The sequence below is a fragment of the Platichthys flesus genome, chromosome 2 (assembly GCF_949316205.1).
Source record: "Platichthys flesus chromosome 2, fPlaFle2.1, whole genome shotgun sequence".
In the NCBI taxonomy this organism is placed as follows: domain Eukaryota; kingdom Metazoa; phylum Chordata; class Actinopteri; order Pleuronectiformes; family Pleuronectidae; genus Platichthys; species Platichthys flesus.
The window spans coordinates 389,874-403,803 of record NC_084946.1 but is presented as its reverse complement, the minus strand read 5'-3'; the positions used below and the strand labels follow the sequence as shown (position 1 = coordinate 403,803).

Genomic DNA, 13,930 nt, shown 5'->3' with positions numbered 1-13,930 from the left:
CAAACTAAAGAAAACAGGACAGAAAAACAAAAGAAAACATACTATTTTCATAATGATTAGGACGAAGAGTTTTTCTTTATGACAGTGAAATAAAATGTGTCTCATTTGCGGGGCAGCTGTTACGACTGCAAAGCGGCACAAGGTGGAGAGACACTTCAGTACGTGTCACAAAAGCTTCCATGCTAACTACCCACTTGGCAGCGCACTACGAACAGAAAAAGCCTGTGACTTAAAGGCAGCTTTGGGCCAACAACTGTCTTTTTTCACGAGGCCGATGATAAAATCACAAAAAGCAACTGAAGCTTCGTTCAGAGCCGAACGTTGTTTGATAAAGAACAAGAAAGCCTTTTTGGATGGGGAGGACTTGAAAGAAGCAATGATGATAGTTGCCATCAGTGTGTTCAAAGACGAGAACAATGGTCCCGATGCCATCTGCCTTCTCTCCGCGGTCAAACTGGGGGCAAGTACGACGGTTAGAAGAGTGTCGGCTATGTCCAAAAACTTGACGGAGCAAATGGACCGGGATTTGGTTAAGTGCAGGTGGTTTATCATCCAGTGCGACGAGTCCGTGGACACCCCCAGTAAAGCTCAGCTGATGATGTTTATCCGAATGGTGTTTGATGATTTCTTCATAAAAGAAGAGATCCTGACACTTCTGCCCCTGAAGACAACAACGAGGGGAATTGACATCTACATCGTGGTGAAGAAGTTCTTTGTGTAGAAAAAGGTACCATTAGAAAAGCTGGTGTTGGTGACAACCGACGGGGCTCCCGCCATGACGGGCCGGAATGCAGGCTTCATTGTGTAATGCAAAGGTGACCCTGACTTCCCAACATTTCTACATTACCACTGCATCATTCACCAGCTGATACTGAAACTGAACCATTTAAACTGTGAGCTGCAAGGCGAGGGTAAGACTTTAGCTTACACGATAAGCTGTAAACAAATTTAGAGCTAAGATGAACCTTTTCTTTGTGCATTTACAGATAAAAAAAGTGCTGCACTTTCCCTCCGTACAGTCAGTGTTGAATGACTATGCTTCTGCAAATTTGGCCTTTGAAAAAGCTGTAGAAAAGTACTCTCAAGTCATAAACAGACTAGGGCAAGAGTTTGAGAACAGGTTTTGTGACTTTGATCAACTTGAGCCATGTGTGTCATTCATCATAAAATACTTTCATGCAAGTGGATATAACATGCTTTGCTGAGCAACTAAGTGCTATGTTCAACTTGGATGCTGGACAGTTGGAGATTGAAATCGTAACGTTGCAAAATGACCTCTACCTCAAACTCATCAATCTGCTCCAAACTGTTGGTGCCTTGTGGACACAGAAAGGTACAAAGGTAAATGCACAGCAGCTTTGAAAGTTGCCTGCCTTTGTGGTTCAACCTATCTCTGCGAATCAGCCTTTTTTAACATGAACTTCATCAAGAGCAAACACAGAACACGTCCTTACTGACGCACATCTACAATACTCATTCAGCGTTGCAGTGTCCAATTACAGACCAGATTACAGTACATTGGTGAACAGGATGCAATGCCAGGCTTCCCACTAACAGACATCTGCAGATCATTTGTATAAACATGGGACAGGGTTCATGATTTGTTCAAAAATGTTACAAATGGTGGTTAGTACAAACAAGACATGATTTGAAGATATGACAGTTAATGATTTCCTTACATTTTTTACAAGTGGTAATTAAAAAAAGAAATATCAGGTGTGATTTTGAACCAATGTGCTTATTCAAACAAAAAAAAGATATTTACATAAATATCAGAAATGTGTTACCTCTGACTTTCAAATGTTGAAACAGATTAACTGAAATAAGTGTTGTGGAAATCATTGTTAATAATTATTGTGAGGAATAATTAACATTGACGTGATCAAACAGTCTCTTCACATATATTATTATTATTATTAAAAGGTGATCTGGGCAAGTTTGTTATTCAGGAAGTTTGTATCAAACAAGTAGCCCTTCGTACTATTCAGTACTTTTGAAGTAGCTCAGTTTCAAAAAGGATGGTGACCCCTGTTCTAGAGCTATAGCAGTATAACTAAGAGCATCAGGGGATTGAAATGTCATTTGTATTTAGTACTGATGAGGACTTTCTTGACTATAAGTAATCGTAATAACATCTGCATGTCCCAGTTATACAAGTCAAAGAAAAATGTAACATTAAATACCTCAATTGTAAGCCCTATGGTAAGGCTCATTCTCTTTTTAAGCTATGTGGAATATTATTATCCAGCTTGAATCATGAGAAATAGATCAATTATGATTACTGAAAGGCCTTTTGTGTGTTTTCCGACAGCCCTGACGCAGACTACACCATAACTAACAAGTGGCCAGCAGTGTGGGTGAAGATCACCTCCAGCTGGGTATGTTTGGCCCTGTACATCTGGACCCTGGTAGCCCCCATGATCCTCACAAACCGAGACTTCAGTTGATCGACCATTCTCTCTCACTCCACTTTATCTTGCACAAACTTGCAAACTCCAGCTAAATATTGATAATATATCAGAATGAAACAAAACATGGTATGGTTCACAGATGCTATAACAACTGTGTAGGTACATGTATAATATATGTCATAAATGCCAATCACATATTTTGTGTTGAGGCTCTTAACACAAAAAATATTATTCTGAATTAAATTCAAATATGATATCTACTTTATACATTCAAAGTATATTATTTATTTTAGTATTGCAACTCGCCTCATTCATAACTGTAGTAAATACTGAGGATTGGTTTGTGAATTGCATACAGTTGTACGCTGATAGACTTTGCTGCTACGCCCTTCAATGCCTTGTTTGTCTGTAAAAGGATGGAGATTTTTGAACATGTTGAGAGTGATCTTAAGTACATCAGTGTATTAAACCATGGTGGATAAACTTACAAAATATCTGCAATATGACTTTAAGCTATCAGTTTAAGTTTCTGCCAAATATTAATGGTCAATGTAAAACATGTAAAGGTGTCTTTAAGATGTTGTGGTTACATTTCAGTATGTTACATGGACCCAAGCACAACGGAACTGCACTGACATAGTTGAATAACTCCTAATAGTTTGGAAAAGCTTCCAAAAAGGTTAAAAGAATTATTTTGACTTGTGTTGTTTTTGTTTCTTTTCTTAATGAATGTATTTTGTTAAATGGTTAATGTTTATGCATCAAACCAGATTTACTTGAAACACAAACACTGGCCAAATGATTTTTGACTTACTGTAATTGCCATGTGATGAGTTCAATGTCAGTACTGTTTCAGTTTCTGGTTAATTTTTCGGGCAGTCCGCGATTCTGCTTTCTCCATTTGTTGTTGTATGTAACCCGTTAAATGAAGGTGTTCGGGGTAACCCTAAACCTAACCCAAATTTTTTTCAATTAAAATATTTGTTGATGGGGAAGCTGGGTTAGAGTATAATATTAATTCATTACAAATTTTTTATAAATAAAAATAAAAAGCATACCAGAAAAAGGGCACTTTCTCTCGAAGAAAAAAAAGGGCAGGGGATCAAGTCTCATTTGATGTCTGTGGGCACGTGTATGCGCATGAGCTACTAGATAATGTAATAAGATAGGGCATACAGGCTAATGTAATGTACTTCAGGGTAGACACTACAGGTGACTACAGAACTTCCGCAGCTAATGACTTACATCAAGAAATGGTATGTTTAAATATGCAGATTAGTTTGTTTGGTGAATTTATGACAAATATACAGATGTAGACAGTCAGAGGGTAGTAAAACAAACACAATCAAAATGTATGATTGGAGGCTGATATATCTTTATTAATAAATGATACAGACAGCCCTCCCTCAAATGTGAAAGGAGGGAATTGTAGATACACTGAAACTAAGGTCCAATCCTATTTCTTCCCTTGGCCCTACCCCTTAGCCCTTCCACTTCATTTAATGCATTCACGTGTAGGGGTAGGCTGTCTCAATACCTGTTGGGACGGAAAGGTAAGGCTTTATACCCCTCAAACTAAGTTTTTTGGGACCCTCACTTCAAACAAAGGGGTACCTAAGATGTCTTGCCTACACCGGCAAGCTGGGACAGAGACCCTAAAATGTAGTATTTTCTCCCAAAAAAAAAGGATTTAAAAATTCGGATATTGATTATAATATCGTTTCAATGTATTATGGTAACTTTATTAACAACAACCTTAAAATAAGATTGCGAGTGCGTAGCGGTAGGATGCTATAAATTTTTTTTGGGTATGATAATACCGTATTTTCACATAAAGTCTTGTCGCTCATTAAATAATATTAACACTGCTGATATATATAAATGTCTGTATTCTAAATAAATCTTATTTTATGATTGAAATGTTAACAACAACAATGCAAATACCATGAGAAAATAAAGGCAACAACAGCAACCATGCTTTAGTCATTATTACATTTTTGGGGGGGGCTTTCTTGTAATTCTACCTGACCGCAACCGTGAGTGCAAAAAAAAATAAATCTAAAAGGTTGTAGAGAAAAAAATAAATATAAAGAAATTCTCTGGAATATTCCCTCCAAATAAATGTATCTTCATAAAACATTCAAACTAGAATGGCACCAAGTCCCTTCTCCAGGATAGTCTGTGTTTCCCACTCCTGTGATTACCTGCTCCTCCCTAATTTGTTGCACTTGTTGCAGTTGTCTTGTCTCATGTGTATTTAAAACCTGTGCTACTCTCCTTCTGTGCAAGATCGTATCAGCGCTCCAGCATTATCTTCCTCTGTATGCCCTCCTGTTAAGACCAGTTTTCTGGACATTCTAACCTGTGTTTGCCTAGGGGATTTTGGATACCTCTGCCAGATTTCTTGGACTGCCTTTTTGTGTATCGAACCCTGCCTGATTCAGTAAAGCCTTTGTACTTAATTCAAACAAAATTGAAAAAATCATCTCCTAATTGTACACACAGACACACTGTATAGCATCTCTCTAAACAAGGTTTCAAAGTGCTTTATAAACTCAATTGCAAAAATGAATGAATGAAAATAAAGTTATTCAATTCAGATTAATTAATCAGTCCCCTACATAAATCAGATTTTCAATTTGCTTAAATCCTACAGGACCAGTGGCAGGTCTCAATCAACTGTATGCTGCCCCCTGGCAGGTTTTTCTTCCTGACATTTGCAGAAACTATGCTAATTAACAGCACGGACTGGCTCATAATCAAATGGCTATGTTTTACAGATATACAGTAGCTTAAAGCAGCAAGATCAGCTTCAAAAAGAGACTGCAAATAATTAAGTTTGTAATGCAAAGGGAAGGGAACACGGTCTAATCCCTGGTCTCTGTGAAGAAAATAGAGTCCAAAAGTTTCCATACTCCATCCTTGTTGAAGGAGCCCTTGCACTTCACGAGGTCTAACAAACAGAACTCAAGGCCAGAATGCTAAATCCTCCCATTCAGCTGGGAAAGGAGGTCCATCCTTGCTGAGCGGAGCTGCCATGGATATCCATCCAACAGACTGAGGATTGTAGAGAATCAGTGGTGTAGTGCATATGTAGCAGGTATTAGAACTAATAGTGCATTCCACCAAAAATCCCTCCGCTTTTGTTAATTAATGGTTTATTGTATTGGGTTTTTACATGGGTTTGGCGCCCTCTATGGTCGCGGATGGACATTGTGTTTATTTTCCAAGCTCTAGAATGCATTGGAGCTGACACTAATGGTTACATTTCTTAGCTGAAGGTATATGTTAGTTGTTTATATGTTCATTTGTATTCTAAGATTATAGCAGTCGAGCCGTTTAATTTTTTTATGGTTCATTTTCATTTGTGAGTTAGTTCAGAGTGTTTCAACTAGATAAAGATACAAATAAGAAAGTAGCTTAATTTTAAATTTCTTAACATGTTCAAGACATACAAGGAATCGATACGACGTTTCCCACTCTCCCCCAGTGAAACATATAAAGTGCAGAGGCACAACAGATAACACAATACATTTCCTAATACTAAGTAAACATACAGATTTTTTTAGTACAGCAGCAAACATGTGGTATTTTTCTGTGCATGTGCGTTGGCATTCGCCATTTTGTGTCCTGAAGTATGCCTGTTGAACCATATCTTTTTTTATGTTAAGCATGTGGCCAAATGACCAACATTGTTTTCTTTTCTTTTGCTGAAACTCTGAACAGGTATGTTTTGTTGCATAGTACTCTTGTTGAGGTAAATAGCCAATGTGAATCTTTTCATGATGTGTGACTGTGGCTTTAGTTTTTTTATTTATTTTCATGAATACTTAGTATTTTGGCATGTATTATTTCCTATACAGGCCTTTTTGTTTTTATTAGGCAAGATTTGTAAATGTGCTAAGAATGCATTGGAGCTGTATGAGAGCGGCATGTGACCAATTGACCAACGCTGTTTTCTTTTCCTCTGCTGAAACTCTGAACAGCAATAAAAGTCCTGTGCCGAAAATCAAGTCCCGGTCTTCCACTTCATAAATTGTTACACAACGCAGAGCATACGACACAAAGGAGAGACCGGTTACACATTTCCATCAGCACAGCCTATGCCCACTTCTATATAACCTCTGGTACACATCAATCAATAGCATCCTGTAAGCCATTCATATATTAACAACAAGCAGTGGGGTTATATATATAATAAATTAGCAAAATGAAATATTTATACAGTAATATAGTTAATTGACTCAAAATGCATGTTCATCTTGTTGTGTCACCATACAGTGTGTGGGCCAGTATTGATGCAAAATCTGCATCAGAAATAAAGGGACAATGTTCAAATAATATTGGCACATGTTTGGGTTAGCTAAATATGCAAGAATACTTTTGCTTGATGCTGCTAGCTAGCTATTCCAGGTGTATCCGAGGTTTGCAAAAACGAAGTGAAGTGCTTTGGCAAATATCGTATTTATGTGTAGGGGGGGCGGGGGGTGCAATGGGGGGGGGGGGGGGGGGGGCAAGGCCATGTAAGAGACTCCCATTTAGCTTGTGACAAGAGACAGGCTGGTCTCATCAAAATTTCGTAGGAAATGCTACTAAAAGAAATGCACTAGAATTTGTATGAATTCCATTAAATCGTGAGTCAGGAAGCTGGGGACACGTGACCTATGCGCTTCCCTCTAAGTGTAAACAAAAAACATGGCGGACACTCATCTAACCCTAACCCTAATATGACCATACATCTGTAGTCTGTACCAGGGTGATTCAGCAGAGTGACAGCCACAGGAATAAGCTGTTCCTGAACCTGCTGGTCCGGGAACGGAAGGCCCTGTAGCGGAGGAGGGTAAACAGTCTGAGGCTGGGTTGTGAGATATTCGGTTGTTAATGAACAAAGGTGTCTCTAGCTTGGTCCAAAGTGAAACACATGTGTGTATAAAGCAAACACACATATTTTGACCATATCTGGCCATTAAATACCACTTAAAACAGATTTGACAGATTTGATCCAGCTTGGACCTTAAATGGGTCTGAGAAAGTTTATCCCAGAGGGCCTGTGCCTGGAGCAAGATGAAATGTCCAAAGACCTTATTGTAAAGGTCTTGACCATGGGATTAACATTATGTCAGGGGGGAAATTGTGGATGGCTCCTGCTCCACAGGGATGACCTTTGAACCTTGCACCAGAGTCCGTTTTGATCCGTCTTGATGGCTTACAGGAGGGGTTTTCAACTGTATGTCCGCGGCCCCCTGGTGTTTCGCGATGGCGTTGCAGGGTCACCGCGAAATTTGCTTTGATATTTCAATACATTTCCAGATTACTCTTGAATATCGTGAAAAATATCTTAAATAAGAAAAATATATCTAAAATAATTAAAAGGTGATGAGGGGAACCTTGATGCGGCTTGGGGCTAGCCTGACGTTGTCAGACTCACAATTCTAGTCAGAATGTGAGTCTGAGACCGCTCCATTGGGCTCTCATTATGGGGCGTGTTTCAACTGACCAGGAAGTAAAATTCCTCTTCGCTCAATTGGATAGACCTACAACCAATCAGAGCAACGTAGTATGTGACGTATGCTAAGCAACGCATCGTTCACACCGGACGCTTCAGCGCAGCGCCAAGCCTTAAATAACAGCTGGCTCCCATCCACTCCCATGTTAAAACTTGCTGAAGCACCGCGAGGCAGCCTTGGCGGAGCGCGGTGCTTCAGCCTCCGGTGTGACTGGCACAAAGCCGTGCAGCGATCTACTGGATCAACGGGTGATATTATTAGCGCTGCCCGGCGGTTCAGCGTCGCTTCAGTGTCCATTGTGAACAGCCAAGCGCCGGGCGATAGGGATTAGTGTGTTGCTTTGGCGTCGCCTCCACGTTCTCTGTTCCTCTTTCAAAATGAATGCGCTGTCGATGTCTTCTAAAACAGACTCAATGGCAGCATCTACACATCTCAGCTCGCCAGCGGCAGGCATGTTTGTTGAAAACAAATTCAACCCAAGGGCACTTTGATGACGTGGTTGATTACGTTACCGTTGATCATCTGTCAATCATCGTATAAAGCCCGCCCTGACAATCTGATTGGCCCGGTCGGGGCATAATTTTTTCCCAATGGAGCGGATCCAGACCGAACTGCCCGACCAAAAATGTTGTGGGCGGAGTTCGTCTGGCATCCAGGCTAGCTTGGGGCTAGAAACTAACAGTAGTTTTTCCCTGTGCATGCGTGTTAAAGGTAGATGTAGAAGATCGGTTGAGCTAGGTAGAAAAACTCTCAGGAGGTCTTGGAGATGTAGTTTGTTTGATGGGAATTTTCCCAAAAAGAAGGCCCAAAAGGGCAGAATTAATAATGAAAATATTAAATAAAACAAAAGAGCAAAAAACAAATACTTTGTAATAAGAAAAATTATTTGGCATAATAGCCAAAACAAATACTTTCAATAATAGTCAACTTTACCACGTTCGCTGGTTGAGAAACAATTTCTTAAGAGAGCTCTAAGACTTACGTCTATCCAATAACAGTTCTACCGACAGAATGAATAGACACACTTAAATCGGGCCTAAGCACGCCCCTCGTTCTCTCAACATGTCAGCTACATGTCTGTACATTTAAGTCATGAACGTTATATATTGATGTACATATGGTTCTGAGATGCAGTACAACTACAAACTCCATTTAAATTTTGTTTTCAATTCTCAAGCACTGAAAATCAACCGTTTTTTCATTTTTCTTGATTTGTTTGAGGTTTTTAAATGAAACCAACATGGAAAACCAAATGTTAAAACTTCCTTCTATCCACATGCACGCACGCACACACACACACACATAGGCATGCGCACGCCTAGGCACATCAGTAGGCCGCTGATTACTTTCTAGTGTCAGGCGTGTTGGTTTATCCTAAATAAGAGATGAGCCGGACTGGTCCAATTTAAGTATTTATTGAGATGCAATGAAAGTTGAACAACATAGCTATGGACAATTATTACAGCCTAGGCTAAATCAGTTAGCAATAGGTAGTTAATAATGGCCCCGAACAAAAGGGGTTTGATATAATTATAACAGTAGATTTAATATGATTGGTTATGAAAGATTGGAGGGGAGTCACCGCAAATCAATTTGGTTCTCCGATATTGGTCCACAGCTGTAGCCCCCCGCCTCTTGTCCAGGACTCCAGGAAATGACAAGAAGCCGCTCTCCGTGACGCTCCTACTACTCTGATAGTTGCTAAGCAAAATATTCTTTTCATGAAAGGCCTTGACACAGCTGATGCCATGTAGGCCATTGGCGAAAGGAATATGATGTTCCTGCTATTTTCAAACAATGTCTACTTGGTGTAAACATTAGGATCCTCGAAACCAAAACAACGAGACAAAACAATGTCAACAAAGTCACTTTGGCCGACCTCCAAAACTTTATCAGACAGCTGCATGAAATATATGTGATGTGAATGAGTCTAAGGGAATAATGGTTTAATACCAAAAGTTAGAATTCAGAACAATTATAAGATTCATTATTCACATTATGCAGCAAGGGTTATTTATAAATCATTTGTATAAAGGCCTTATATCTGGCTCAAACTGCTCATGCCCCCCCCCCCCCCCCCCATTTAGTTGCAAATAGTTTCAGTCTGAGCCACATACCAGCTAAAATTTAAATTCCTAACACTAGTCAGAATGAAGGTCCCTGGGACAAAACCAGTTGAAACCCCTGGCTTACAGGATGGAAACTAAATATGCAACAGACATGGTATGAACTGTTTTGGAAAGGTCTTGAAATCCACTACCATAGCCCAATGCAAAACTATGGAGGGCTGTAATGGTAATTTCTGTATCTAGATATGTTTAATGAAAGAACAGACAAGAATATAGGATTATATGCCAAATGTTTTTCTGTGTTTAAGACTTGAAGCCTAAAGAGAGTTGCTCATAGGACTTAGATGTGTATTGCTTTTAGACTCCTAGGTGGCGCTAAGCAAACGCCTCACAGCAGGGGCCACTCAAGGAGGGTGAGCAGATGGACTATAGATACTTCAAAGGAGACCCCTTGTACAGAGATGCAGACCAAATGTCTGAGCATTCTGTCAGGATGTGCAGGGAGCTGATTGGATAACTTTCTTCTCCTGTGTGAGGAGGAGTTTGACTTTGGACTTTGGATTTCTATGGCTCGGGGCCATTGTGTTGTACCGAAAGATATTTGTATTGCTGTTGCCTGTTAATGAAATTTCTATTACAGGACGCAACTGAGTAGGGCCAAAACACTGAATAAACTAGATTTTGACATTCATTAGTAAGAAAAACTAAATCGGACTAAACAAGTGTTTTTGTGAAAATAGGGTTAGGAAACATTTTTTTAACCATCAATGAAAATATTGAAACCGAAACACACATATCTCAAAATAGGTATCATCAAACACATTTTTATTAAGAAACACCAGAAAATATAACGTTTTTCACCAGGAATAAAGCAATCTCTGCCATCTTGCTTTATCAGAGTGTGCAGAGGTCTGCACAGGCGCATTTCGTTGGATTCTCTACGAACATTTAGCGCTTCATTTTCGTAGGATTCTTTACGTTAATTTGGACATAACTTTTAGTACGATATCTTAAGAACCATTTCATGAGACCACGTTGCGAGAGAAGCACACAGAAGCTCATTCGCAGTCACTCAAGCATGATGTTTCTGACTTAGGAGGAACCATAACAAATCGCAGGAGTTGTTTTTTTCTAGAGCTTTTGGGACAGTAGACATGCCAGATACCCAAATTAACATGTAGAAGCACTACAAAGTGAAATGTTCATAATAAGTCCCCATTATTGTCCTTTAGGCAAGTGGTGAGGGTGGAGTGAGTGGCAGCAGTGATGGTCTTGGAGGAGCGTGTAAGCAGACAGCGTCAGCATTACAGTGGAACTGGAGGCCGTGGTGGCAGGGGATCTGTCGAAGTGGAAATGTAATTGATGAAGAGAAGGGGACAAAGCACCAAACCTTGGTAGACAGCATGGGTGACATGATCTGTGATCGATTTGCAGTTGTTGATTGAGATGAATTGATGTCTATCGGAGCGGTAGGACTGGAACCAGGAGACGGAAGTGCCAGTAATGCCTAGTTAGGGGCCGAGCACTGAGTGGGAGGCCCTATTGAAATTGTAATCATCAAACAATAATCTGGTCTGTTTAGACAAGAATAATACATGTATGGAAAAATGTATAGGGCACCCCAAACTTACCTAAAGTCCTCATCCATTACTCTCCATATCTTTAATGAGCATCAAAGTAGGACTTAACAACAAAACACATGAGGCAGGCAGCAAGAGACAAAAAACACAAAATGCTAGGTCCTTTTATATAGGGTCCTGAAGGAAAAAGAAAACACCAACATTCAATAGGTAACCGCTGCTGTTTCAGTGCAAAGAAAAAAGTACTTTCCTGTCATTGAGCAAGCATGTTCAAAGAAAAATGGATGGTGTAGGAGGATATCAGGTTACACAACACCATCATTATCACCCAAGTTTTTTGACGGAGGTGAAGAGGACAACAACGCAAAGAGAATCTTATAAGGTGAAAGATTAGACCTGGTTCACTGTGGACTTCACAGCACTTTGCAAACTTAGTTTGTGCCGTTCTCTCGTTCCACAGCTACACCTGTGATAATCTGTTCTGTCTGTTGTTATTTGTATTCACTTATTGTGTTGTCTCGATTCTTGTGTGTAGGGTCTAGTTTTACTTCCTGTTGGTTTCCCCCACACACCTGAACCTGAACCTGCGTCCCCTGTTTATACCCTGTGTTTCCAATCACCCTCTGCCAGATTGTCATCGTCTCCTTCTTGTGTACATGCTCTCCAGCGTTAAGTTCCATGTGTTTGCTTGCCTGGTATTGGACTCTAGCTGGATTACGGACTTTGGATTTTGTACCTTTTCCCTGAATGGATTTATGGGATGTTTGTCAAATTTAACCGTGCACGGGAGAGGTTTTGTGAAATTTTCCTTTACTGTTGGTGTTGAGCCTTGAGAGAAAATAAAGCGACCACTCATTTCAGGAGATGTGGGTAAATCAGACATCCTAACCACAGAATGACCTGCACCAGAGTCGACCATGAAATTGAGTTTGTGACCCTTAATACACAGTTCGAGAAGAGGAATTTTCTTAAATGCATAATTTATTTAACATTGTGTGTGTGTGTGTTTCACTTCCCTTTTTCTGCACCTCTGTGGGTAGGCAAGTCGTCTTCCCTCCGCCAGCTCTCCCCTCACTTCCTGTTTTTCAGTCAGCAGTGAAAGTTCTTGTCCTGATCTCTGTCTGTGAGTTGTGCTATTGAGTTCTAACATGAAACCTTGTAGGAACCGACGTGGGGCTTTCAGATGATGTTGCCTGAAGGGAGAAATATAAGATGAAAATAATTGGTCCAAGGACAGATCCTTGTGGGACTACCTGACCGTCTTTTGTGTGCATGGAACTGTCATTGTTAAAATTAACAAATTGAAATATATCAATTAATCAAATTGTATTCTTATAGCCTATATTCACAAATAACAATTTGTCTCATAGGGCTTTAACAAGGTGTGACATCCTCTGTCCTTAACCCTAAACAAGAGTAAGGAAGAACTACTAAAAAACCCTTTTAACAGAGTAAAAATAACGTAGAAACCTCAGGTGAGGGCCACATGTGAGGGATCCCTCTACCAGGACAGACAGAATTGCAACATGTCAAGTGTAAACATCATCAAGATAAGGGTATTAGCAGCATTGATAAGAATACACATTTTGAAGCATAACTGAAGTTCAATGAATTGATGGATTATTGTCAGTAAGTTTCTGAGGAGTAATATTGAATAACAGAATCAGAATGTATTTATTTTTACACCTATCTGTAATTAGTTTTGGTTGAAGGTGCATACAATGAACATAAAACAAAAAACACATTAAGTACTACACATAAGAAAAAAAACTATATAGAAAATAAAAAATATATAAAAGATATACAATGTAAAGTAAAAAGTAAAATAGATGCAAAATGCAAAACAGGAGTGCAATTTCAATGTGCAATATGTAATGTAATGTAATGCGTGTTAATGTAACACAGACTTGAGGTGTGGGGGCGGGATAAGAGTCCAAATCAGGTGGGGATCCCGGGCCTTGTTGATAGGGCCAACTGCAGCCGGGAAGAAGCTGGTCTTGCGGCGTGAGGTTTTGGTCCTGGCGGAGGGAAGTACCTCGAGGAGATTGTTACCCTGGTGGGAAGGATTAGCCACAATGTTACCTGCACGCCTCAGGGTCCTAGAGGCAAACAGATCACGTAGAGATGGCAGATTGCAGCCAATCACAAGCAGTCTTGTTGTAATCATAGTCCGTGGTTAGCTGCCACCACGATCATGATCCACCATCAAGATTGGATGCCACTATAGTCCACAGTCATGATAGATGACTCATTCATTTGAATGTATTTGAATCGATCTGAAAAATTTGATTTAAACCACTTTAAGGCGGTTCCGATAATGCTAATTAATTGTTCTAGTCTCTGTAATAAAATGTGATGGTCTA

The 13,930-nt window shown here is 39.8% G+C and overlaps 1 protein-coding gene across 3 annotated transcripts in view; it reads left to right on the top strand.

Annotated features, from left to right (window-relative positions):
* Positions 1-6,424, top strand: part of LOC133974473 (serine incorporator 1-like) — a 59,709-nt gene extending 53,285 nt beyond the window's left edge. For all 3 annotated transcript variants that reach the window (XM_062412158.1, XM_062412157.1, XM_062412159.1), the window contains one exon: positions 2,312-6,424. In XM_062412158.1, the coding sequence (XP_062268142.1) occupies positions 2,312-2,447 (136 nt within the window). In that variant the 3' untranslated portion in view covers positions 2,448-6,424. The remainder of the gene's footprint in view (positions 1-2,311) is intronic.
* The last annotated feature ends 7,506 nt before the right edge of the window (positions 6,425-13,930 follow it).